The 27,456-nt window shown below is 45.0% G+C and overlaps 1 protein-coding gene and 1 long non-coding RNA gene across 3 annotated transcripts; one reads left to right on the forward strand and one right to left on the reverse strand.

Annotated features, from left to right (window-relative positions):
* Positions 1 to 1,111: 1,111 nt before the first annotated feature.
* HSPB8 (heat shock protein family B (small) member 8) lies at positions 1,112 to 27,119 on the forward strand. 2 transcript variants are annotated; one of them, XM_053369841.1, is made up of 4 exons: positions 1,112 to 1,528; positions 16,569 to 16,996; positions 23,279 to 23,342; positions 26,835 to 27,119. In XM_053369841.1, exons 2-4 carry the CDS (start codon positions 16,609 to 16,611, stop codon positions 26,992 to 26,994), a joined length of 612 nt encoding a protein of 203 aa, XP_053225816.1. In that variant the 5' UTR covers positions 1,112 to 1,528; positions 16,569 to 16,608; the 3' UTR covers positions 26,995 to 27,119. The 2 variants fall into 2 exon arrangements, with proteins under 2 accessions (XP_053225816.1, XP_053225815.1); XM_053369840.1 differs by lacking the exon at positions 1,112 to 1,528 and having other exon boundaries at positions 16,446 to 16,996.
* Positions 14,082 to 16,121, reverse strand: LOC128404332 (uncharacterized). Its single transcript, XR_008328087.1, has 3 exons — positions 15,550 to 16,121; positions 15,214 to 15,326; positions 14,082 to 14,291 (listed from the first exon to the last, which is right to left on the reverse strand). It is a non-coding gene; the product is annotated as an uncharacterized LOC128404332 (long non-coding RNA).
* Positions 27,120 to 27,456: the final 337 nt, after the last annotated feature.

The following is a 27,456-nucleotide window of genomic DNA, read 5'->3' on the forward strand; positions in this document are numbered from 1 at the left end:
TACAGTCATGCCTTGGAAGTTGAACAGAATCTGTTCCGGAAGTCCTTTCGACTTCCATAACATTTGGAAACCAAAGCACGGCTTCTGATTCGCTGCAGGAAGCTCCATCAGATGTTCAGGTTCCAAAAAACGTTCACAAACTGGAACACTCACTTCCAGGTTTGTGGCATTCGGGAGCCAAAACGTCCGAGTACCAAGGTGTTTGAGATCCAAGGTACGACTGTAAATACAAAATAATGGCAACGCTGATCACAGCAGAAAAAGAGGGTGTGAGGCACGGCATTTTAAAAAGGCCCAGGAATAGTGATCTGGCCCAGGGATGTGGGAGAGTTGCCGTTTTGCTTACATTTTAACGAGAAACAAATTCACACTTTTCAGATCAGTGTGTGAATCCAAACACAGCTGCCCTTCAACGTTCACAGTGCCTCAAATTTTGCAGTGCAGGCAGACAATGTTTATACAAAAACACATATATTGAAAAGGCACGCATTAGTAAAGTAACATACAAAAAGATCCTTTCCATTAGGGGAAATCACTTGCAATAACGTGTATATTAGTTAAAGCTGCTTATAAAAACGTGTACATTATTTATTTATTGAATTTATATCCTGCCCTTTCTCCCCCAAAAAGGAGCCCAAAATATTAGGTGAAATTCACACTAAAATGCTGATAAATTTCCTTGAGGGTTTCTTCTTATCCAGTCACAAACAGATGCAGAAATGAATTTAAGTCTGGTGGGGGAGAGAAACAGAGAGAGAAATGAAATCGAAAGCATTGTTCATTTCTCATTTCACTCCTTTATTTTGGCAGCTGGCTCAAATCCAGGACTCCAAAATGAAAGAGAAGGCATCTCAAGATCCTGGAAAGGCGTGCAGGTGTGGTGAAAATGTGGCTTTTATTTCCAGGTATTTCAAGGCCTTTTTCCTTTCCAGAGGGTTAATTGAAAAACAGCCTGCAGCCACCCAGCCTGCGCTTGTTTCTTTGATCCCTTCTTTCCCCCCTCCATCCAATAAAAGCCCAATTGCTATCAGCAGTTTCCAGCTGATGCAGGTTGGGTGGTTTTGGGTGGAGTTAAATGCAGTTCCTCGCTCCAGCCTCCAAGTGTCAGGGTCAGAAGCGACTGGGCGAAAAGCGCAGGCCTTCCGGAGAGAGCACTGGGTTTGAGCCAAGGCCATCTCTGCTGGGGGGAAAAACCCAGCAAAAATAAAACAAACAACCTCCAAGCTCCTTTTCCTAGGGCCTCTCCAGATAGCATTCCTGGCGCATTGCCTCGCTCCACCTCTGCCCACTGTGAGAACACCGCTTTGCTGTGTGGCTGCCTGCCCAGGGAAGCCAGGAACACGGCTGAAAGCTTTTTCTATCTGCATTGCTGAACTGTCAAGAGGAGTAGGGGACTGAGTGGTGCACGTCTGATTCAGCACTGAAGGCGCCATTGCTCAGTTGGGAAGGGAACGCCCCAGAGCCTACTTCAGTGACTGGGCACTGCCTGTCATCCTTTGGAGACCTTTCCAGACAGAGGCTTTTGTGGGTAAGAGACTACTAGGGAGCCAGGGAGGGGGGGGAGGAAGACTTGATGCTTTGAGCTATGGGAGGGGTCATGCTTTCAAACTGCTTATGTGGATGTCTCAGAGTTTAGGTCTCCTGCATGCATTTCAGACCTCCAGTCCCGGTGGGATTTAGCGTGAGAGAACAAACCACACAGATAAACAGAGCATCACATGCTCATTTAAAGGTTTATTGTGCCTGCACCAAGTTTTAGACTTTCCTAGGGCGGGTTTCGCAGTGTTAGGGCTATTGCAACGAAAGCAACAAAAATGTCCCATTTTGCCTTGAAGGTTAACAACTATATTCTTCTAGCACGAGCTTTTGTGCACCGGAAAACAAAGTCTTTAAGGCGCCACAAGGCTCTTCGTCTCTGAAGTGCTGTTACTGGTTGGCAGATTCTCTCTCTACACCTGTGTGTGAGAGAGAAAGTGGGTTAAGAAATGCCAGAGATAAGAGTAACTCCAAGGCATGTTTCTGTGAAGCTCAAATGTCTCCTAGTTTATTGCAGTGACCTTTCACAACAGCTGTTATTGGTGAGAACGCACAATGCCTCCAGACTTGTCAGTATTTTTTGCAGGAGGGATTCAAGAGTATGCTGCAACTTTTGGTTGGTGCAATTAAAAGGCATGAAGAGCTTTGTCGCCCTGGCATGACATAATCACTTTTTGAAAAAGTGTGGTTAGGAATGCATCGAAACGGATGGACAAAAGGCTGATTGGGAAATAAATTGGAGCAAATGTTCCGTATTGACTGGCTGTAACAGTGTTAGCAGTAGAGACAACCCTGGTCTCAACTGAGTCCTAGATTAGTTAAATCAAACTTGCCAATTAATTCAGGTGCAGCAGGTTTCATGTCAGCAGAAGAGTATCGTCTGAAACTAGAATGTTATTTCACAGGTTTCTGAATGTTAGGTGTAAGCCTGTTAACAAATCTTCCCTCATGACTTTCTTCTTTATATGTTGGTGTCTTGGTTCGGATAAGCCTTGCTCTGCACATTACCATGCTGATTAAAGCCATAGGCCCTGTCTGAGGTTTTGATGATGAAATAATAATTTAACCTTGCAGCACAGGATTCCTGTGCGTGATACCCAGAAGTATGTCTTACTAGAATCAGTGGGACTTATTCCCACATATATAGAATTGCAATCTTGATCCCCAGAAGCACAATACATTTAAAACAGGATTGTGCCCCCTTTAAACAGTCATGGCTTCCCCCCCAAAGGCACCTCAAAAGTGAAGTTTGTTAATGGTGCTGTGAGAGTTGTTGGAGACCCCTTTTCCCCTCAGTCCCCTGGGAAAAGGAATTGACTGTTAAACCACTCTGGCAACAGTAGTTCTGTGAGGGGAATAGGGGGGTCTCCTAGCTGCTCTCAGCAACCTTTACAAACTACACTTCCCAAGATTCTTTGAGGGAAGCCATGGCTGTTAAAAGTGGTGTGATACTGCTTTAAAGGTGCAGTGCAGATATGGTTGTAGTTTGGATTAGCATGTTGTCCAAACCCGGGCGCATGGTTTAGCTCTCTTCAGATTAGCCATTAGTTGTAACCGTGGTTTTTCTGCTACTGTGAAGAGAAGGTTTTCTTGTTTTTTCGCAATCAGGCGGCATATGCATATTGTGAAAGAAATAAATCATGAAATTAAAGTGCTGGGCCACATGGCTGCAACCACCATCTTCTATATCCCTGATGAAGGATCGGTGGGATAACTGTCAGTTTCTGTTTTCTGCTTCTCATTTCTCCAGTCTTCAGTTCAGTTCTGTACTTCTCCTCATCAGTTAGCCTTTTTTAAAAAAGAAGAAGAAAAGGGTCATGAAAATTCATCAGCATTTTTGCGTGAACATCCTAATAAACACATTTTTGTATGCAGTGGCTCTTAAGGAACATATTTTTAGCAAAGCAATCTTCCCTGATATAATGCGTTATTGTATGTCGTATGCATTTTTATGGAGGCTACCCTAGTATAGGCATTTTTGTACACACTTCTTGGCTAGAGAACTGCATCGAAAACTTCTAAAAAATGCAAATTTTGAAGGATGGCTGTACGCCTCTGGGCCCCGACATACATAATCCGAGGCAGGTCCCAGAAGCACTGGGTTCAAAGAAGATAATCACACCAGAGTCTGTAGAAAGCCATGGGGCTCAAGGAGTGTGTTGCATCTGCACAGTGCCTGCCCTTCTCAGCTGCCACTGCCCATCCTCATCTGCCTCTGTTTAAGCCCTGTGGGGAGGGCACTTTGCCCAGGTCCCTCTCAAAAAACTGGCAACGGCCTTGGCAGGGGAAGCAGGGAGGGGCAACCAGAGCGACCACCTGTCAAAGGAAAGGACGCAGCAAACCAAAATGGGGAGAAGAGCAGATGGAAGGAACCAACTTCTTGTTTCATTCCTGCCAAGGGGTGGGCGTCTCCGTCCGTGTGGCTTTGCCATAGAGGCGATTTGCTGAGCGACTCTCAATGGAATAATGAAGTGTGGTGGCGTTAAGTGCCACATGGAGATTTGCTAAGGAGGCAAAGAATGTTAGGACTTCTAGCAAAGAGGGGGTTGGACTAGATGACCCCTGGGGATCCCAGCCAACTCTATGATTCTGCCTTGCTATGTGAGCTGGATAGCTACCAAACACAGGACCTTAGCTTGCTATGTATTTTTATTGATTTAGGGGGGGAACAACTGCCCCTCCCTGCCCCCCCCAGCTACGCCCATGTCATGAGTGCCCTTGAACTCTGATCATGGCTCTTGCGGGCCTGGATGCAGGGCTATTTTCTCTAGAAAAAGAGGTGTATGTGTGTTTGTGTAGAAAGCAGTCTAATGTATAAAGGTGACATTTACATTCATTGCCCCGCTCACTTTTTCCCCTGCGGCCCAGCCTATCATGGTCATGTGGCTCACCATCTGTGCTGCATATAGGTCTAAGGCTGTATCATCCCAAATGATAATAATAATAATACCCATATGGCTGGGTTTCCCCAGCCACTCTAGGTGGCTTCCAGCAAAATATTAAAATCACAGTAAAACATTAAAAGCTTCCCTAAACAGGGCTGCCTTCAGATGTCTTCTAAAAGTCAGGTAGTTGTTTATTTCCTTGACATCTGATGGGAGGACGTTTCACAAGGAGGGTGCCACTACCAAGAAGGCCCTCTGCCTGGTTCCCTGTAACTTCACTTCTCGCAGCGAGGGAACTGCCAGAAGGCCCTTGGAGCTGGACCTCAGTGTCTGGGCAGAACAATGGGGGTGGAGAGGCTCCTTCAGTCCCGGCTCTCCCCACCCCGAAGAAATCTGGCGAAGTGTCGTTTGTTGACTGTTTAAAGTCATGTACTTCCTTAGTTAAACAGGAAGTGCAGATGGGACCACATTGGCAGCAGCTGTCCAGGATTTCAGGCAACAGTCTTACCCTACCTGTATTCAGGATTGAACCTGCAAATGCAGACGCACTCCCATGAAGAGGTGGCCCTTCTGCTAGAATAAGATTCCTAAATTCGCAACCCAGGCTTGCTGCATGCAGACTGCTTAACTTTCCCTGCCCCACAGAACACTGTTTGTTTGTTTGTTTGTTTGTTTGTTTGTTTTGTCTATTGCCCTACTCCCGTAGATCTCAGGGCAGTTCACAACATAAAATCACAATATATATTTTTAAAAACCCAGAAGATACATAATAAAAACAAAAACAACCCAATAATAGCCCCCTTCCAAAACACATTTAAAAGGGCATCGGATGTCAATCGGCCAAAGGCCTGGTTAAAAAGGAACATTTTCACCTGGTAAAGGTAAAGGACCCCTGACAGTTAAGTCCAGTTGTGAATGACTCTGGGGTTGCGGGACTCATCTCGCTTTACTGGCTGAGGGAGCCAACGTTTGTCCGCAGCATGACTAAGCTGTGAACCAAAGCAGTGCACGGAAACACCGTTTACCTTCCCACCGGAGTGGTACCTATTTATCTACTTACACTTTGATGTGCTTTCTTTTTTTATATATAAAATTTTTATTGGTTTTTCAACATATAATATAAGACAATACAAACAACAAACACTGACAAACAAACATATAAACATGTATAATTTCATAATTTTTTTCATATACCCAATTTCAACGACTTCCCCATGCCTCCCTTTTCTGCATCCCTGTTTTAAACTTTTTTCAGCAACCCCTGGTCTGAATTACTTATTAATTCCTTTCTTTAACCCTTTTCTTTCCTCTTGTCCAATCATTTATCGCTGCAAATCTGCTATGCTTTACCTATGACATTTTAACACTCAATAATTTTACAAAAATTTTTAAGATAAAGTTTAAATTTCTTCCAGTCTTCCTCCACCGTCTCTTTCCCTTGGTCACGGATTCTGCTCGTCATCTCTGCTAGTCCCATGTAGTCGATCACCTTCGTCTGCCACTCTTCCAGTGTGGGTAGTTCTTGTGTCTTCCAATACTTTGCTAGTAGAACTCTTGCTGCTGTTGTAGCATACATAAAAAACGTCCTATCTTTCTTTGACACCAATTGGCCTACCATGCCCAGGAGAAAAGCCTCTGGTTTCTTATGAAAGGTACACTTAAGCACCTTCTTAATTTCATTCACTTTGATGTGCTTTCAAACTGCTAGGTTGGCAGGAGCAGGGACCGAGCAACGGGAGCTCACCCCGTTGCAGGGATTCAAACCGCCGACCTTCTGATCGGCAAGCCCAAGAGGCTCAGTGGTTTAGACCACAGCGCCACCCACGTCCCTTTCACCTGGTACCTAAGGGTATATCATGAAGGCGCCGGCCAAACCTCCCTGGGGAGAGCATTACATTAAAGAAAAAGCCTGTTCTCATGTTGCCACCCTCCTAAAGTAAACCTCCCACTGCTCTATCTTCCAGCAAAAAAGAGAGAGGAAAAAGTGCTATAATTAGTCTCACAACAGAAAGAATACTGTTTCGTTGGAGACTGTGGCATCTTTAGGATATATAGATTTATTTACACATACTGTATAATTAATATAATATAATATAATATAATATAATATAATAATAAATAATTAAATAATTTATTATTTATACCCAGCCCATCTGGCTGAGTTTCCCCAGCCGCTCTGGGAGGCTCCCAATCAAGTGTTAAAAACAATACAGCATTAAATATTAAAAACTTCCCTAAAAAGGGCTGCCTTCAGATGTCTTTAGATAGGATAGCTGCTTATTTCCTTCACATCTGAAGGGAGGGTATTCCACAGGGCGGGTGCCACCACCAAGAAGGCCCTCTGCCTGGTTCCCTGTAACCTCACTTCTCACAATGAGGGAACCACCAGAAGGCCCTTGGCGCTGGAGCTCAGTGTCCGGGCTGAACAACCTGGGTATAAGATGGAGGGGACTCACAGCATTAACACCCCAACAGATCTTGCTTCTCCATTAGTCACAGCTCTAGATCCAGGACAGAGCAAGCAGGTCTCTGTGTCTCCAACTCCCAGCCCGCTTCCAGCTCAGTCACTTGTCGGTAATCAAGCCTATCTCACTCCCAGGCACCCGGCTTGGTCTCCTGTTGACCTCCCTAGCTGCATTCCCAGCAAGATCCAGGCTAGGTCGCGATAGGCGATTCTTCTCAGCGTGAGAAGAACACACCCCCTCCCTCCTGCACTCCCGGCAGGGAAAAGGAGATAGACAGAAACGTTTTTACATGCTTTTATTTCTGTCTTTGAAGCATAACAGAAAACATGACTGCTCTCTTCAAGCTCCAGCAGTCGAGAGACAAACACCTCCTGTACTTTCTGTACAAGAGCAAGAGGAAGAGCTCATATTACACTCTGAGCTAATTCCGGTGCATTGCCCTGTGAATTGACTGTCCCTCTGTTTCCCATGTAACATCACTCACATCCCTATGGCTACTGTTCTCCTAGCAGCTAGGACAGGGCCAGGTGGAGGGAATGCCCAACCATTAGCCCAGAGGGCATCGTTCCTTAGGGATAGCTCTTGCAACCTAGCCTATTCTTTGTGGGTGCTGATGAGGGCACTTTTAAGTGGTCAGCTGAGGTCATGGTCTTACAATGGAACTTCTCCCCAGTTAAAATCTGGCTGCTTTAAAGGAAGTAAAAAATAAAAATAAAAATGTCAGGGGATATGATTGCAGACCTCCTGCATCATACTGTTTGGCCCTTGTTCCTAGCCAGCTGTGTTGTGGATTCAGAGGACAGGGAAACACTGGTGGTTGCCTAGCAACAGCAACGAGAAACATACCCCATTCTCTTCCAGGCCAGCCCTAAGAGAGTTGGGAGGGTGCCCTGCGGTCGCTCGGCAACAGCAAAAGGCTTCAGTTCCATCACCAACCTTTTGAGATGGAACTAATTTGGAATATACAGGGATTGAGCACTCTACAATCAAGGGGTGTATAAATTTTATGAAATGAAAGAGGATTAAAAACTGAGATTAAAATTTGCGTCCTCCGCCCAGTTTGCAGAGCGTAGAATGGCTGAGTTCTGAGTTCACACAGGGATTCAATGCTGCCTCTTTTTAGGCCTCAGGCAGAATTGGGAGTGCCTAGTTCCCTACTATAAACAGTAATTATCTCACATGTGATGTAATGTTAGGCAGATTGGATTCACACTGTGGATAGCAGGCATGCATGCCTTAAGTCTCCAGGGGTGGTCAAACGACTGAGATCTTGTTAAACTCAACTGAGTCAGGAATGGTATTTCCTTTTATCGTCTGTGACTGATGCCTTCTAGAACCTCCCAACTTTAGGTATTTATTATACCCCACCCTTCAACAAGATTTACATGTAAGCTGCTGTTCACTCAGTCTCGGTTCTCTCTCTCTCTCTCTCTCTCTCTCTCTCTCTCTCTCTCTCTCTCTCTCTCTCTCACACACACACACACACACACACACACACACACCACTAGCAAAATACAGTGGTACCTCGGGTTACATACACTTCAGGTTACATACGCTTCAGGTTACACACTCTGCTAACCCAGAAATAGTACCTTGGGTTAAGAACTTGGCTTCAGGATGAGAACAGAAATTGTGCAGCGGCAGCAGGAGGCTCCATTAGCTAAAGTGGTGCTTCAGGTTAAGAACAGTTTCAGGTTAAGAACGGACCTCCGGAACGAATTAAGTACTTAACCTGAGGTACCACCGTAAGGTTAAGAATAGTAGGGAATGTTGTATACCACCATGATGTATTTTTTTTTAAATGGCTTGGTGATTTATTTATTTATTTATTTTATATATATATATATATATATATATATATATATATATATATATACACACACCTGAAATAATTAAGTAAATAAACTGCCATATGCCAAGTCAGCCCATTGGTCCATTTAGCTCCATTATGTCTACACTGACCGGCAGCAGCTCTTCAGGGTTTCAGGTGGGGTTCTGCCCCAGCCCTACCCGGAGACGCCAGGGGTCGAGCCTGGGACTGCCTGAATATAAATCATATGCTCTGTCACATAGCTAATTTCCCTCTCATAGGAGCCTGCTTTATACTGAGTCAGGCCACTGGCCCATATACATCAATATTGTCTATAATGACTGGCAGCGGCTTCTTAACTTTCATTACAATGGGTTGCATCCACAACATAAATTTAAATTTTTAAATTTAAATTTAAATTTAAACATAAAGAATCCTGGGAGCCGCAATTTGTTAAGGGAAGTATCCCAGCATTCTTGGGGCAGAGGGAACTGTGTGCTTAAAATACAGTGGTACCTTGGTTCTCAAACACCTTGGTGCTCAAACAACTTGGAACCCAAACACTGCAAACCCGGAAATGTTCCGGTTTGCGAACTTTTTTCAGAAGCCGAACGTGCTCTGCTTTGAGTGTTACGCTTCTGTTTTGAGTGCCACACTTCCGTTTTGAGTGTTACGCTGAGGTCTGTCTGCTTTTGCTATTTATTTTGCGGCTCTTTTTGTTTTGTTTTTGTGACTGTGTGGAACCCAGTTCAGCTACTTATTGATTGATTGTGTGACTGCAGTATATTGTATATTGTTTATTGCTTTCATTTTATGGATCAATGGATAGTAAAATTCATGTTAAATTGCTGTTTTAGGGGTTGTTTTTTAAAGTCTAGAACGGATTAATCCATTTTGCATTACTTTCTACGGGAAAGCGCATCTTGGTTTTGGAACGCTTTGGTTTTGGAACAGACTTCCGGAACGGATTAAGTTTGAGAACCAAGGTACCACTATATGTGGTATGGATTTGACTACAGTTTTAGCCTAGAATATACAGTTGCTTACTTCAGAGCCCAATCGGACTAAATTCCCTCTATTTCCAGTGTTGGAGCTATGAGAGCTGTTGTTTATGTTGTCAAAAACACAGCATCCAGGCACAAGATGGGAGCACCAGCAGGCTTGGGGAAATCTTGAGATTGTGCAGAAGTACCCCAAGAAACCAGCTTATCCTGAAGGTTCATCCTTCCCAGTTACTCCACCAGCTCCAGACTTTGCCTTGGATATCAGCTGTCAACACCTACTGACAGCAGGACTCTCCCTTTGGGTGCTGACTCAGGCTCAGTCAATTTCACACATGTGGCGAGACATAATCTGCTTTCTAAACTGCTCAAACCAGAATGCATAGTTCATTGAAAGCGAGCAGTTTGTATAGATCTTAAGTAAAGACACAGAGCTTCTACAGTTTCAATATTCTGTCCTAGGCTGCCTGTACACCATACACTTAAAACTAAGCATTCTGGAAACTAAAGTTTGTTTCTAGGTGCCAGGAATTATAGCCCTGCGGGGGGTAAACTATAGTTTCTGGAATGAGGAGAATCCTAAAACAATCCAAAAAGGGGGTCGGGTCCTTTTAACTCATTATTATTTATCGGTACCTGCCCTTCACCCTAAGGTCCCACGGCAGGTTACAACATTTAAAACACATTTTAAAAACAGTTTAAAACACTCCACTCTGCAATATTTTGTTCTGAGTGAGCCCTTCCTGTATTTTTCTATAATAATATCAAGTGTCTTTATTGCCAGGGTAGATAAAAATCAATGATTTTTTTAAAAAATGAGATTCTATTATTTAAATCGGATTTTTTTCTTATTTAAATTGGATTTTTAAAATAAAGTGCTTTTGGAGGAAAAATCTTTCTAAAGATAGTTTTCTATTTAAGTTACATTATAGTCCAAAGGCTATTCATCAGGAAACAGGATTTGCTTTAAGTTTTTCATGTGTGCTAAAACTCAGTCTAAGTTTTTGGGATTTTTTTTAATTGTTCAACCAAATCAGTTAACAAACATGGATCCATATGCTATAATGTTATTGTTTTAGTTAAATAAATAGTTCAAATTGTTATTAAGGAAATGATTGTTTTTCTCCTTCCAATAAAAGTACAGCAGAAAAGTTGCCCAAATATAAACAGTTAACTTATTAAACCTCACAATAATTTCATAATCATCAGCCTATGTATTTCTAATAATATAATCAAATCAGAAATTTTTGTAAAAACTACTCTGAAAATTTATAATTCCAAAAATGAAACCTTCCTCTGGTTGTAAATATTAAGATTATACCAGCAAAAATGAGTCTTTTTGTAAAAAAAAATGATTTAAATCAAATCCACCCTGTTTATTGTAACCTCGTGCATTTCGTTCATCTCATCCATGGAGAAAATCTAAGGTATTAATCCTCCACATTTCAACTTAAGAAGAGCTCTCGGGTGACGGGTGATATGAACGTCTCCTGCTGAGACCCCCTATTGCTGTTGCCAGTCAGAGTCATGAGGGCTGGGCAAGATGGTCTGATTCAACATCAGGCAATGCGATACAACCCTAAGAAGTAAGCTATTGCCTTCAAATAAGGTTGCTAACTTTTAAAAGCAGTGCTTTAAAAACAGCCTTGGCACTCGGTGCCATAAATAGACATTCCTACACCTGAGACAAGCTCTCTGAACTCTTCACCCCCTTCGGCCGGAACCAACGCTGGGTTAAGGCACACAGTCATGGGCTTTTTAAAGATATTACAGTGGTGCCTCGCAAGACGAAATTAATTTGTTCCGCGAGTTTTTTCGTCTAGCGAATTTTTCGTCTTGCGAAGCACGAAATCCCATAGGAATGCATTGAAATTCAATTAATGCGTTCCTATGGTCAAAAAAAGTCCAAACAAAGCCAAATTTGGTACAACAAGAATTTATTAAGTGCTCTTTAAAGTCACACATGCTGTAAAGAGCATTTCAAAATTCAAACCCAGAATTTTTTTAAAAAAACAGCAGAGTGGCCCAATGGTCACAGAAAATCATAAAAATGCAGAAAAAAACCACACAAGCTTCCAGATTCTTGCAAACTCCTCCCCAACTGTTCCCCCAGTCACCCAGCACACAGAAATTCAAACCCAGATTTTTTAAAAAAAAAAACCAGCAGAGTGGCCCAATGGTCACAGAAAATCATAAAAATGCAGAAAAAACCACACAAGCTTCCAGATTCTTGCAAACCCCTCCCCAACACCAAGTCCTTGAATTCCAAACACCCCAACCCAAAATCCAAAAACCCCAAAAAAAGTTTTAAAAGTTTAACTTACCAAATGGCTGCAAAAGAAGTTTTGGAAAAGCTTCAAAAATCACCAAAGTCTTCAAAAACCTCAAAAAAGGCTACCACACCACTTGCTATGAGTTGCTCCTCGAAGTCAAGTCGCAACTGTACAGTATTAACGGTTTTAAGAAAAAGGAAACAAACTTGCAAGACGTTTTCATCTTGCGAAGCAAGCCCATAGGGAAATTCGTCTTGCGAAGCAGCTCGAAAAACGGAAAACCTTTTCATCTAGCGAGTTTTTCGTCTTGCGAGGCATTCGTCTTGCGGGGCCCCACTGTACTGAGGAAATGCTGTTGAAGCTGCTTAGGCAAGACTGCTCCTGTAGAGAGGTGCTTGCGAGTACAGTGGTACCTCAGGTTAAGTACTTAATTCGTTCCGGAGGTCCGTACTTAACCTGAAACTGTTCTTAACCTGAAGCACCACTTTAACTAATGGGGCCTGCTGCTGCTGACGCGCCGCCAGAGCCCGATTTCTGTTCTTATCCTGAAGTAAAGTTCTTAACCTGAAGCACTATTTCTGGGTTAGCGGAGTGTGTAACCTGAAGCGTCTGTAATCTGAAGCGTATCTAACCCGAAGTACCGCTGTAACCCCTGCTGGCTGCTGCCACAGTTCAATGTCATGCCCCCCCTCCCCAATTTTATCCTTCTTGACAAAGCTGAATGTGCTATGCTGGGTTAGGCTGCGGGTGTGGCCTGCTGCCCTGACTAAGCCTCCGAGAAAGCTGACGTCTAGCTTTTTTAATCTACTATCTGGAAAGCTTTATATATTTAGTAGGCTCATTTTGCTTTCTTCATCCAAGGAGATCAGGGAGGCTTAAACCGGGGGGGGGGGGTCTTTTAGAACCAGTGAGCCACATTCTCTTGTGGGCAAGATTCTGGGGGCTACATGTCTGTGGTGGGCAGGGCCAGAGGCAAAAGTGGGTAGAGCAATGAATGCAATTTTTACTTTTGTACATCTACCTTCTAAACACACACCTCTGTCTCCTCGACCCAGACAAGCATGAGGCATTATCAAAGACACATTCCAGCCAGGCAAAAACATTTGGGGCATGAAACAGGACGAGTGCAGAGTATGGCCTGGGGAATATGCTAAGGGACGGACAGAGAGGCCTGGAGAGCTGCATTTGACCCTGGGCCTGAGCCTCTTCCCATTGTTGTTGTTGTTTAGTTGTTCAGTCGTGTCCGACTCTTCGTGACCCCATGGACCAGAGCACGCCAGGCACTCCTGTCTTCCACTGCCTCCCGCAGTTTGGTCAGACTCATGCTGGTAGCTTCGAGAACACTGTCCAACCATCTCGTCCTCTGTCCCGTCCCCTTCTCCTTGTGCCCTCCATCTTTCCCAACATCAGGGTCTTTCCCAGGGAGTCTTTTCTTCTCATGAGGTGGCCAAAGTATTGGAGCCTCAGCTTCAGGATCTGTCCTTCCAGTGAGCACTCAGGGTTGATTTCCTTCAGAATGGAGAGGTTTGATCTTCTTGCATTCTTCCCATATATATCTTTTATCACAACAACCTCGTGAGGTGGGATAGACTCAAAGATCGTGGCCCAGGGTCTCCCCATAAGCTTCAAGAACACTGAGCGCCAGAGGAATTGTCGTAGCTCAGTAGCGCAGCACATGCTTTGGGCTGGGGGAAACTGAAATTCTTACCTTGAATTCCTCTACCCGGGCTTCATTGAGGGCATTCCTAGTACAGTGGTACCTCGGTTTCCGAACGTAATCCGTTCCGGAAGTCCATCCGAGTTCCAAAACGTTCAAAAACTGAAAGCCTCAAAACGGAAAACTCAAAACAGAAGCCGCGTTTCCTGTTTGACTTCCGAGGCGCGTTCGAAAACCGAGGCATTTATTTCTGGGTTTTTGGCATTCGGGTTCTGAAACGTTTGACTATGGAGGTGTTCGAAAACCGAGGTACCACTGTATGCACAAAACAAAGGGCAGACGGATGGGTGGTCAACACAGTTTATTGGGCTGGGGAAAACTCCCTTTTGAAACCCTGCCGAGTCACCGCCAGTCAGAAGAGACCAGGGCTTGGGGGATCTTCAGCCCTCTCCCAGCAGCCTCAGCAGTCATGGCTAATAGTCAAGAATGATGGGAGTTGTAGTTCAGCAACATCTGGTGGGCCAAAGTTTCCCTCGATAGACGATACTGAGCTAAATGACTGGAGTTGTTCAATGGGTGGACACTTCAGCCAGGATCTCTTGCATTCTAATCTGACCCTCTAATCACTACTGCACAATGCTGGCTCATCTTTAATTATTCCACGCTGAAAGGAAAACATTACATATTGATAATTACAGGTATTAAAATAATATTATTACAGCATAATCTTTGATGCCTATTGCCCCCAGACAGGGTTGCACCCAGGAGAAGTGTCCTCAACGCCCCACCTAGCTGTGTACTTCTTCACACGGTGTGTAATTAACTTGTGGGACTCACTGCCACAAGATGAGGCAATATATTCATTATTATTATTGCATTTATATCCCACCTTTTCCTCCACAGTACTGTGAGGTAGGTTAGACTGGGAGGAAGCAACTGGCTCGAGCCCACCTAGTGAGCTTCATAGCTGAATGGAGGTGGGAGGTTCCACCTGGTCTCCCAGGTCCTAGTCCAACACTCTAACCACTACACCACTCTGCCTCTGCAGTCATGGCTTCCCCCCAAAAAATCCTGAGCACTTTAGTTTTTAATGATGTTGAGAGTTGTCAGGAAACCCCTCACTGAAAAGTGGATGAAAGGCTGATGGTATAAGCACCCCTCAAATCAAAATGACTGCATGATGAATGAATTGGGATAATTAAAAATAATATAATTATTATAATAATGAATGTAACCACTCATAATCATCATCATCAATAAATAATAATAGTGGTCATGCTCTTTGTCATATAACTATCCCAGAACAAATGCCCAATAAACACAGATAAGAGCTCAGCGTTGCCCACGCTGATTTGCAACAGCTCTCCCAGGCCTACCTCAAATCAATCAAAATAAGCTTTACTGTACTAGCCAAAGGCCATGACAAAACCATGCAAACACTGCCAGGAAAAGAAATATCTATATAACTATACAACTGTATATAAAAAGCAGAGCCTCTGCCTGAACCAACCCAATCACAAAATGCAGGTGTACGTGTAGATTAGGGACTTCACAAAGCATGCGATGTTTTCCTATTTATATCTTACAGTTTACTGCAATTTTGTCCAGGTAGTTCTTCCTGATGCATTAGACAGGGGTCAGCAAACTTTTTCAGCAGGGAGCCGGTCCACTGTCCCTCAGACCTTGTGGGGGGACCGGGCTATATTTTGAGAGAAAAATAATGAACGCATTCCTGTGCCCCACAAATAACCCAGAGATGCATTTTAAATAAAAGGACACATTCTACTCATGTAATAACATGCTGATTCCTGGACTGTCCGCGGACCAGATTTAGAAGGCGATTGGGCCGGATCCGGCCCCTGGGCCTTAGTTTGCCTACCCATGCATTAGCATAACTGAGCAGCCACAGAACCCTCTCCTACCTGGAGATGACAGGGATTAATCCTGGGAACTTCGTCCATGCAAGGCAGGTCCTCTTCCACTGACCCATGGATTTCCCCCCAATAAATATCCATTAGACTGAGTTGCTCCATCTGTCTTAGGATTGTCAACACTGATTGGTTCCCCAGGGTTTCAAACCGGGAATCTCTCCTAGCCCTACCTGGAGATGGAAACCAGGGATTGGACCTAGGACCTTCTGCTTGCAAAGCACTGAGCTAAAAGGCTTCCCCCCCAAAAAACGTAAGGCAGCTTTCTATGTCCACTTGCCTTTTTAAAGGTGCCACAACAACAAGGCTCTGTTTTCAGGGCAAACCCCCAAGAGGTGATATTAAGAGACGTTCGCAGAGGAACAGGCCTGACACCCCAGACTAATAATAGCCGCCTTGCCTGCTTTATGTTAAGAGGGAAGGAGCGAAGGAGAAGGTGGGGCTGGTGAGAGAGGCTGTCTAAACTTGGCTCTCCATTGGGGCTTGTCTGTCCCACTGGGGTGAAGTCAGCTGTCACAGCCCAGATTCTCCAGGGCTGTTTCACCCTCTCCAAAAATACGGCTTTGCAGGGCACGCATTGCAACACCAGCAGCAGCACTAAAGCGCTTATAAATAGAGGGCAAGCAGCTGCCTAGAACTTCAGAGAAGTTTCGCGGCTCTTACGAAAGAGGTTTATTTAAGCTCCTGTGTGAGCAACAGGAGGGAAGGAGTTTTTAATCAGGAGAGCACAGCAGCCAGGTGCATTTGCTTTTCAACCTTGCGGCCAAAGGATTGCTCGCCTCCTCTCCGGAATTCAAAAGCAAACAGGAGCTCCTCTGGTTTATTTCTCAGCGTTGAAGAGGTGCTTTCTCATTTCAGATTTGCGGACGGGAACATTTTCATTTGGGGTATCCAGGTATCGGTCGAACCAGCACCTTTGAAGCTGAAATTTCACATACAGCACTTGAGTGATATTTTTGGGTCCCGAACCAAATTCAATCAAGTTATCTTTCTTGGATTTTTCTCTCCCTTAGTCTCTGACTCTTCTCGGCTCCAACTCAGAAGAAACTTGTCATGGCTGACAGCCAGATCCCCTTCTCATGCCATTATCCCGGCCGGCACCGGACCCTTCGAGACACGTTCCGGGAACCCAGCTTGTCTTCGCGGCTTCTGGACGATGACTTTGGCCTGTCCTCCTTCCCCGCAGGCCTGACCTCAGACTGGCCGGACTGGGCCCGCTCCCGACTGGGTCCAGCGTGGCCGGGGTCGCTGAGGTCCCGGACCACTGGCCTATCCCCGCCAGGATATGGCCCCAGATTTGGGGAGTACACAGAAGGTCCGGCTTTTGGGGGCAGCCCTCCCCCCTTTTCGGGGGAGCCATGGAAAGTGTGTGTCAACGTACAGAGCTTTAAACCTGAGGAACTGACGGTGAAAACCAAGGATGGTTACGTGGAAGTCTCAGGTGAGTGATGGGGAAATTAAGCAGAGGGGTGTCATTTTGGATTTGGGGTGGGAAGGTACATGTCAGAGAAAGCGTTCGAAATGTAAGACTAAGAACCCATCTTCACTACCCAGTTAAGGCAGTGCCATCACATATTATTTATTATTTGTTTTATTGTATCTACCGGTATGTTGCTGATTGGACAGCCTTCACTATCTCCAGAAAGCACCTATTGTGATTCATTTTATAATCTCCGAATTCACTGAAATTCAATTCCCATTGGGAGGCGGGGAAACTAATCAACCAAAGCCTCTTTTTTTTCATTGCCCCAACCGGGGGGGGGGAATGAATTAATGTGCTTTAATAGGATTTTCTGGGATCCGTGCATTCATACTGTAATAATAATATAACAGGCTTCCTCAGCCTCGGCCCTCCAGATGTTTTGACACCACAATTCCCATCATCCCTGACCACTGGTCCTGCTAGCTAGGGATCATGGGAGTTGTAGGCCAAAAACATCCGGAGGGCCGAGGCTGAGGAAGTCTGATATAATAATAATAAATTACTATTTATATGCTGCCCATCTGATATTAAAGTATCTATATACCACCCACTCCTATAAAATACCTAGGTGATGTGTAAGAATGTAGAGGAATGTAGTGAAGCCTAAAGGAGTGTTGAAAACAATGCAGAATGTTCACTAACGTGACTGGCTCTTTATAAGAATAATTCAACAGCTGCAAAGGCCTGAACAAGGGTCTTCAAGAGACAAAGTTGAAAACAAGAGGCCTCTGCTTTCCACAGCATGGGGTTAGTGAAATTCAATCCCCGACATCTAGTTGAAGCCTGTCGGGCTTCTGAGACAGGGAGAATGAAAGCAAAGTGCGTCATTTGATTCCTGGCTGGTTGCCATATGTGTGAACTGCTTGTTTTTGAGATGCCTTCTGAGATACCTGGGGTTGAGGTATTCCTGCATTGATTTTTAAGTTCGGGACATCCCTTAGGTCACTTCCAAACAATCTCTTTATGAGCATTCATCGTGATTGGTTTTCAGGGAGGTTAGAAAAAGCCGGCTATTTGATGACCATCGTATTGACCATATGGTGTTCTCCTACAAATCGCGGCCATCGTACACCCTTCTCTCAGTTTGGATTTCCTCATACCAGGGGCACTCCAAAAAGAGGAGGATATTAAAAAAAAATCCAGATTGAAGGAGGAGAAGGTGTGTGAAGACAGTGATTTAGAGGAGAAATGTCATACAGACAACGGAGAATATGCAGAGGTACAGGAAACATTGAACGACAGTATGGATGGGCCTTGAATCTCACCTGCAAATAGCAGCCATCTGGGAGACCTGCTGTGTACAAACTATACTTTTAAAACGCACTTGAAGCACATCCTTTCCCTCAAAGAATTCTGGGCAGTTTAAGGGTTGCTGGGAATTTTAACTCTGTGAGGGGTGGAACTACAGTGCCCGTCAGTCTCTGAGGAAAGGAATGTGTTTTGAATGTCCTTTAAAGTATAGTGTGCAAACAGTTTTAATAAGGTTGTTGATGGATGGCAATCTCTGTCTCTATCCCTACATTATTGTTCTGCACATCAACAGGTGGTTCATGGATAATCACAGGGCTGGTCAGGGATCCGGCCTGCCTAGAATAAATACCCATGTTCTGTGTGGTGACAGAAATTTATGCTGAATGTACTGAGGCCATTTTCACACTGTACATTTAAAGCACTATGATACCACTTTCACTGCTTCCCCCCAAAGAATTCTGGGAGTTGCAGTCTGTTCAGGGTACTGAGTGTTGTCAAGAGACCCTTATTCCCTTCCCGGAACTATAATTCCCAGAGTTGCCCAGGAAGGAGGAATGGCTGGGGCGACACAGTCAGATGACCAGCATATAAATAACCAATTGTTGTTGTTAAACCACTCTGGGAATTGTAGCTCTGCAAGGGGGAAAGGGGGTCTTCTCTCAGCAGCCTTAGCAAACAACAGCTCCCAGAATTCTTTGGGGAAAGCTGAGGGTGTTTAAAAGGTCGCCATAGTGCTTTAAATGTGCGGTGTGAGTGTGGCCTAAGGAGAGAATGTCAGCAGCAGCAGCAGCAGCAGCAGCTGTTTCTCCAGAGCCGTATCTGAAGTGGATTCGCTCCTGCTGAGGCTCTTGCTAGCTCACCCAGAAGCTGTTGGGAATGACGGCAGAGACAACCTGTCTGCCATGAGGGCAGTCTGTGGGTAGACTCTTGCCAGGGAATTCCATTCCGTAGAGATTTTCTGAGCGTTTTTATGGCAGTGCCTCAGACAGCAGCTGTTCCTGGCGATGTTGGAGCCTCATGTATAAAACGATGCATGGCATAGAGAAAAGTTTTTCTCCCTCTCTGATAACACTGAAATCATGGGGAATCCAAGCTGAATGCTGGGAGATTCAGGACAGATTTATTTCATAAAATCATTGCTTGATTGTTGGGTTTTAAAAGCACCTCAGAGTGGTTTACAGAAAGATAAAATCCATGCCAGCGTTTCTAGGAATCTGGGTAGGCTTGTCTAAACAAGAATGTGTTTAGCAGGCACTGAAAGACAGAAGAAATGGCTTCTTTGTACAGTACATAGTTGAACTACAGAACTCGCTCCCACAGGAACTTGGATTTGTTAAAAGACTTTTGGACCAATTCATGGAGAAGTATCTCATTGGCTAGTAGCCACGAACCTATCCTCCAATCCTATGCACAAAGGCTGCAACCAGATTCATGGCTTCAAGTGAAATGTCCACTAGTGAAATGTGATCAGAAGCAAAACATGGAGCAAATATGAAGATACAGTGGTACCTCGGGTTAAGTACTTAATTCGTTCTGGAGGTCCATTCTTAACCTGAAACTGTTCTTAACCTGAAGCACCACTTTAGCTAATGGGGCCTCCTGCTGCTGCCGCGCCGCCGGAGCCCGATTTCTGTTCTCATCCTGAAGCAAAGTTCTTAACCCGAGGTACCATTTCTGGGTTAGCAGAGTCTGTAACCTGAAGCGAATGTAACCCAAGGTACCACTGTACTTGGTTGTGTCTAGTGCTAATCCTACTCATTGTAGACTCACTGACATTAATGAACATGACCAACTTAGGTCCATTAATCTCAATAGTTCTACTCATAGTAAAATTCAGTTGGCTACAACCTTTTCTTTATACAGTGGTACCTTAGTTGTCAAACTTAATCCGTTCTGGGAGTCCATTCGACTCCTGAAACATTCGAAAACCAAGGCACGGCTTCCGATTGGCTGTAGGAGCTTCCTGCACTCAAGCAGAAGCCGCGTCCGACATTCAGCTTCCTAAAAACATTTGCAAACCGGAACACTTACTTCTGGGTTTGCGGCGTTCAGGAGCTGATTTGTTCAACAACTAAGCCATTTGGGAACCAAGGTACCACTGTTTATGTATTTAATACAGAGATATACCACCCCACCTTGGTATCTTGCTACCATTTAGTAGCTAGGAGAAAACAATCCAGGTGCAAGGATTGGCCAGGTCAAAAATAGACGCAGCAGCTGAACAGCATATCAGTAACATCCACAGTAACTGGAGCACAGCATGTTTTCAAATCACTGCTGGGTGCTGCCCTGGCTGGCAAAGACCTGCATCTCTCTTCCCTTATTATTAACCTGTAGGTAGAGTTTTAAAACATTCCTGTTCAGCCACGCATTTGGTGTCTGAGCGTAATAAAAATCTCATTGGATCAGGCCAAAGGTCCATCCTGTTCTCACAGTGGCCAGTCAGATGCCTCTTTGGAAACCCACAAGCAGATCCTGGGTGCAACATCACCTCTCCCCACTTCTGATTCCAAATGACAGGGTACCCTGCCTCTGACAGTGAAGGTAGAACACAGCCATCATGGTTAGGTAAAGGTTAAGGGACCCCTGACCATTAGGTCCAGTCATGGCTGACTCTGGGGTTGTGGCGCTCATCTTGCTTTATTGGCCGAGGGAGCCAGGGTACAGCTTCCGGGTCATGTGGCCAGCATTACTAAGCCGCTTCTGGCGAACCAGAGCAGCGCACGGAAACGCCGTTTACCTTCCCGCCAGAGCGGTACCTATTTATCTACTTGCACTTTGACGTGCTTTCGAACTGCTAGGTTGGCAGGAGCAGGGACCGAGCAACGGGAGCTCACCCGATCACGGGGATTCGAACCGCCGACCTTCTGATCGGCAAGCCCTAGGCTCTGTGGTTTAACCCACAGCATCATGGTTAGCAGTCATCAATAACTGTATCCTCCAGGAATTTGTCTAATCCTCCTTTAAACGCACCCAATTCGGCAGCCATCCCTGCCTCTTATGAGAATGAATCCCATAGTTTTAACTATGCGCTGACTAAATCCTTCTTTCTGCCAGTCCTGAATCTTCCCTTATTCATCTTCGTCAGATGACTCTTGAGTTCTAGTGCTGAGATAGGGAGAAAATTTTTCTCCTGAAATCCATTGTTTCTGAAAACTATGAAATCATTAATTTAGTTCCAAATTAGATAAAAGCATGTTATATAATGGGGTGTGGGTGGATCTAAACCACTGAGCCTCTTGGGCTTGCCGATCAGAAGGTCGGCGGTTCGAATCCCGCGACGGGGTGAGCTCCCGTTGCTCGGTCCCAGCTGCTGCCAACCTATCAGTTCGAAAGCACGCCAGTGCAAGTAGATAAATAGGTACGGCTCCGGCGGGAAGGTAAACGGCGTTTCTGTGCGCTGCTCTGGTTTGCCAGAAGCGGCTTAGTCATGCTGGCCACATGACCCGGAAGCTGTACGCCGGCTCCTTCAGCCAATAAAGCGAGATGAGCGCCGCAACCCCAGAGTCATCTGCCACTGGACTTAACTGTCAGGGGTCCTTTACCTTTACCTTTTTATGTTATATAATGCAGCAAGAAAAGTGGGGGAGAATGGAAACATCGTGGGAGAAGGGTGGGAAGTCACCTTTTAAATTTGAATTACTGTATTTTTCCGTGTATACGACTATATTTTAAGTTTAAAATAAGGGGTCGTCTTATACATGGATAGTGCATAGTGCATTTTCTTAATTTTGAGTCCCAAAAAATAGGGGGCGTCTTAAACACAGGGGTGTCTTATACATGGAAAAATACGGTAATTTAAGGTTAATTTGTTAACAATTTTGAAAAATTAATAAAAACTAATGGGCAAAAACCCCATTAATTTAGTTTGAGAATATTTGGCTTTTTTCTATATTATATAGATATATGATATCACACACACACACACACACACAGAGAGAGAGAGAGAGAGAGAGAGAGAGAGAGTGAGTTTATATTTCACTGTTTGTCACCCTGGGCTCCTTTGGAAGAAATGGGATCAACATTTAGTAGTTAAAATAATAAATAATCCTGCCTTGCTTCAGGGCAGAGGAGTTCAGCTTGCATCCCATGCTATTTACGCCCCATGTTATCCCACTGTTTATTTTATTTATACAATCATAGGCCACCCTATAACCCAAGTTCTCTGGGCAGTTTATTTTTGTTTGTTTGTTTCTCAAGATTTGTAGTAAAACCTGAAAGCAGTTTACAAAAAAGAAATATAAAACAATATTGCAACAGCAAAATGACTTCATTGTAGTTTAACAGATCACTTTTTTAAAAAGCCAAGACAGAGAACAGAGGGAAAGAAACTTTACAGGGACAAATCAATTTTTAAAAAGTAAGGGCAGAGGAATGAAACCCCACAGAACTGAAATTGCGTAAAGTCCTAACATTATTTAGAAGGCAACAGTAAAAAAAAAAAATTGTCCTAACTCAACATGAGGTGAGATTGAGAGAGGCTGCATATGCACCATACATTTAAAGAACACACCACACACACAAAAATCCTGGGAATTTACAGAGCTACAATTCCCAGCAGCCTTAACAAACTACAGTTCCCATGACTTTTTGGGGAGAAACCATGACTGCTTAAAGTGGGGTGGTACAGCTTTAAATGTATAGTGCAGATGGAGCTGGTGTAATTGCTAATTGTTTCTTAAAACATACTGGGTAAGTGGCCCTCCTCTGCGGACTGCGATTTTGATAATTCCATGCTAGATTTGAAAATAATGCTGGTGCTATATGAATGAAAGATCAAGTAGTCCACTGAGACCCCCCCTACAACTTTCAGATGGTTTGCTTGGGATGGGGGGCAATGTTTGAGAACTGCTGCTTTAACACGCCCCCCAGCAACATGAAATTATAATAACCAGCTGAGTTAACAAACCAGAATGTGAGGCAAGCTTGATGGAAATTTGTTGCTCTGTGGAATTTCTACATCAAAAAACTCCCCTCTGTTCTTTGCAGGTAAACATGAAGAACAACAGGTGGAAGGCGGAATTGTATCCAAAAACTTTACCAAGAAAATCCAGTAAGTATTTCACAGCGTCATTTCCCAGGGAAATGGGTGGCACTGTGGTCTAAACTACTGAGCCTCTTGGGCTTGCCGATCAGAAGGTCAGCGGTTTGAATCCGCAGGACGAGGTGAGCTCCCGTTGCTCTGTCTCAGCTCCTGCCAACCTAGCAGTTCAAAAGCACGCCAGTGCAAGTAGATAAATAGGTACCACTATGGAGGGAAGGTAAACAGCGTTTCTGTGTGCTCCGTCACGGTGTTCCATTGCGCCAGAAGCAGTTTAGTCATGCTGGCCACATGACCCGGAAAGCTGTCTGTGGACAAACGCCGGCTCCCTCGGCCTGAAAGTAAGATGAGTGACACACCTCAAAGTCACCTTTGACTGGAATTTACCGTCTTGGGGTCCTTTACCTTACCTTACCAAGGAGCTTCTAAATATGTCCGGGGAAAGTACCCAGTATATCTCTGCCTGGGTCCAGTGCCACCAATCAGCCAGGTCAGTGAGCCAAGGTCTCCAACATCTCAGAAGGGTTCCTTATGACCCAGCTATGCCACCACTTACCACCCTCCTCACTGGGCACCTAGATTTGATAGATCTATAGGACAGGGCATTCGATTTTGGGCAAATTAAAATGGGGTGGGTCATGCTGACTGGGGCTGATGAGAGCTGGAGTTCAGCAACAACTTCCCACGAGTTCCCCGACCCTGAGCCAACTCCAGATCCAGATGTTTGGGGTTACAACTCCCATCAATAGGGTTGCCAGATCTCCAGGGCTGACTTGAAGTCTCCATGTTTTTCCTGGCCCCCTCCAGGTGGCAGAGAGAGGGCTTGAATCTCCGGCTGGGAATGCCTTCAAAGCAGGAGCAAACTACTATGACTGCACCTTGCAAGCTTAAGCCTGGCAGAAGCAAACTACAAATGATTACATAGACTTTCCTCCTCCTCCCTTCTCCCAATTAACCTCTGTCTCCAGAGATCAGCGGTGGGAGAGATTGCAGAGGAAGAATCACCAGGGCCTGTCACCGTGACATCACCAGAGACTGCCAGTAGGTCCATAGATGTCAACGTTTCCCTTTTTTAAAGGGAAATTCCCTTATTCTGAATAGGATTCCGCGCAAGAAAAGGGAAAAGTTGACAGCTATGAGTAGGTCTCAGGTTTGGGCCCTAAAATCTCAGGGTCTGGGATGATCCTGACCTGACAACCTCAGCCAGCCAGCATGCTCCAGAACATCTGAAGGGCACTAAATTAGTGGAAACCTGTTTTTAACAGAAAAAATAAATACAGTGCTACCTCAGGTTAAGTACTTAATTCGTTCCAGAGGTTCATTCTTAACCTGAAGCACCACTTTAGCTAATGGGGCCTCCTGCTGCCGCCATGCCGCTGGAGCACGATTTCTGTTCTCATCCTGAAGCAAAGTTTTAACCCAAGGTACTATTTCTGGGTTAGCGGAGTCTGTAACCTGAAGTGTATGTAACCCGAGGTACCACTGTAAATGGTTGCCTTTAGATTAACTTCTCTGAACACTAGTTTGATCAGGGTCAGCTGTTAGGGATGCTGAATGCATTGTATGCTGCGGAGGCCAGCCTGCTCTGGATTTCAAGGATATGGGCTCCCTGCCTTGAACCGACATTCAGGCTTTCCCCTTCCCCGCTTGGCGGGATTTTATTACAGAATCAGCTCACCAGGCAAGCAGATTGAAAGCCTCTCCTCACTTGCTCACTGACTCTTTGACCTCTGCCCATCGCGCTCCTGGAACCTTTTCCTGTAAAGATGATACAGGGCTCTCTAGGTGCCAGTAAGGCTGGAGCAATGTTGACCTTTCCTTCCGGCTGACAGCAGCGTGGTCACTCTCATGGCTATCTTGTGCTGATGCTCTGAGCTGATAGGCATTTTGAGGAGCCCCCAGGCTGTCTGGAGACAGAGGTTAATTGGGAGAGGGGAGGAGAGACCCCTCAAAATACTGGAGTAGGGGCGTTCTGCACATTCATGGAAATCCTTGGCCGTTCCCCACCCCTCACAGGACAGGGTGCCATTTGGCCAGAGCTCCACGCTGTGAGGCAGTGATTCCCAAAGCAGGTGGCACTGCCCTCTGGGCAGTGGGGATTGCCTTGGGGGTGCTAAGAAGCCAGAGGGCAGCAGCAGGGAGGTGCCAGAGGTATAAATGACCATCAGATTCTTTGGGGTGAAGCTGTGGCTGTTTGAAGTGGTATGATACCACTTTAAATGTACGGTGCAGAAGAGGCCTCCATGTAGACAATACTGAGCTATGTGGATTTCCCAGAAGCCTTTGGGGGAAGCCTAGATTGCTTAAAGTTGTATCATACTACTTTCAGTGGATGGTTCAGGTAGGGCTTTGAGCTCAGTCCTGGAGTTGATCTGCAAAGTTGCTTCTTGATGTCTATTTTAGAATCTATGCCTCGTCATGCTCTCGGGCCCTCATTGTTTACTTTTAAGCGATGAGTCATGCTCCGGAACTTTCTCTGCCATTAAGAAAAAAATAGCAGCAGGGGACTGCAAGTCACAAAGGGTAGAAGAGTCTTCTCCAGGTTTACCATCTCGCTGAGAACCCAACTAGGCCATGGTTGGCCTGTCTCTGGAGTTTCACAAGAGCTCCTTATTTGGGCATGCTTCTTTCCTGCTTGCAACGGCCAAAGTTTACTTTGATGTGCTTGTACTCAGCTTAAACGAAGGCATCCAGCCAAACCGGCTTGCCAAAGAATTTGCACAGATTTAACACAAAGCCTGTATTACAATACAACACCCCTTTTTTAAAAAAATGGGGGGGGAGCAAGAAGAGCGAGCATAATCCCTCTCCTAAGCCTTTTCCCTTCTAAACTCTCCCCCCTTTATGGATACACACCACAAATTTAAAGCATGTTTAAAGCACATAGCTTCCTTCACACAATCCTGGGAGGTGTCGCTTTTACCCAATTGCAAAGCTACAATTCCCAAATTCTTAACTACATTTCCCAGGACCTTTTTTCGTGGGAGGGAATCATGTCCTTTCAATGTAGGGTGTGTACCCAGTTAACATTTAAGGCCAAATGATTAGCTACCAGGGATGCCTAATTCATTCATTGTTAGTTGTGTGGGTTAGTGGTAAGTATGTCAGACCAGGGAGATCAAGGTTCAAATCCCTCACCCAATCTAGCCTACCTCACAGGGTTGTTGCGGGGTTTAGACCATGAGGAGAACCACCACGTTAACCACCTTGAGCTCCTCAGAGAAAGAGGTGGGAAATAAATGTAGTATATACATACAATATATGATGAAGAAGAAAATTATTAGAATTTATATGCTGCCTTCAGATTGCTTATCTGTTTGACGTCTGGTGAGAGGGCATTCCACAGGGCAGGCGCCACTACTGAGAAGGCCCTGTTACTTAGTTCCCAGTGACATCACTTCTCGCAGTGAGGGAACCACCAGAAGTCCCTCAGAGATGGATCTCAGTGTCTGGGCTGAATGATAATGTGTGCGTTATTTATGAATCATTATGTTCCCTCCCTAGGCTTCCTGGAGAAGTGGATCCCGTCACAGTTTTCGCATCCTTGTCACCAGAGGGGCTGCTGATCATTGAGGCTCCTCAGATACCTCCTTACATCCAGTACGGAGATGGCAGCTGTGGTAATGAAATACCTCTGGAGAACCAAGAAGCGACTTGTGCCTGAAGGATGGCCCATCTAGAAGTTCCCAGCTCCCTTCATCCCCACCCCGTGTTTCTCTCCCTACATGCATTTGCCACTTGATGTTGTACATTTTTTTTTCTTATAAAGAGCATTTTTCCTCCTCAAAACATTCTGCTGCTTCCTCCCAGTATTCCAATCAGATCAGTGTGCGGCTTTCGTATCAGTGGCCTTTTAAAATCACATGACCCAGGTCCTTGCCACGAGTAGGGCATTCCCCTCTAGGCAGCCACATGTCAGTGGTAGGCGGGGCAAGAAATGCTAATTTTACCCTTGTGTGGCCAGATAGTTTCTGAACACACAGGCACGCAAACACCCCTCCCTCCATCTTGCCAAGCAAAACGCCATTATCGGGGTTCAAGGGCACTTCTCAACCAGTAAAAAGCACTCAAGGAGAATGCAAAACAGGGACAATGAGGGGCATTGCCCTGGAGAGAGCCACAAAGG

The sequence above is a fragment of the Podarcis raffonei genome, chromosome 16 (genome assembly GCF_027172205.1).
Source record: "Podarcis raffonei isolate rPodRaf1 chromosome 16, rPodRaf1.pri, whole genome shotgun sequence".
Lineage (NCBI taxonomy): Eukaryota > Metazoa > Chordata > Lepidosauria > Squamata > Lacertidae > Podarcis > Podarcis raffonei.

Excerpts from the sequence above, each read along its gene's own strand:
- HSPB8 (XM_053369841.1), top strand. The coding sequence starts at position 16,609 with ATGGCTGACAGCCAGATCCCCTTCTCATGCCATTATCCCGGCCGGCAC. Across the intron at positions 16,997-23,278 it reads TGGTTACGTGGAAGTCTCAG|GTAAACATGAAGAACAACAG; the intron begins GTGAGTGATGGG and ends TGTTCTTTGCAG. Across the intron at positions 23,343-26,834 it reads AACTTTACCAAGAAAATCCA|GCTTCCTGGAGAAGTGGATC; the intron begins GTAAGTATTTCA and ends TTCCCTCCCTAG.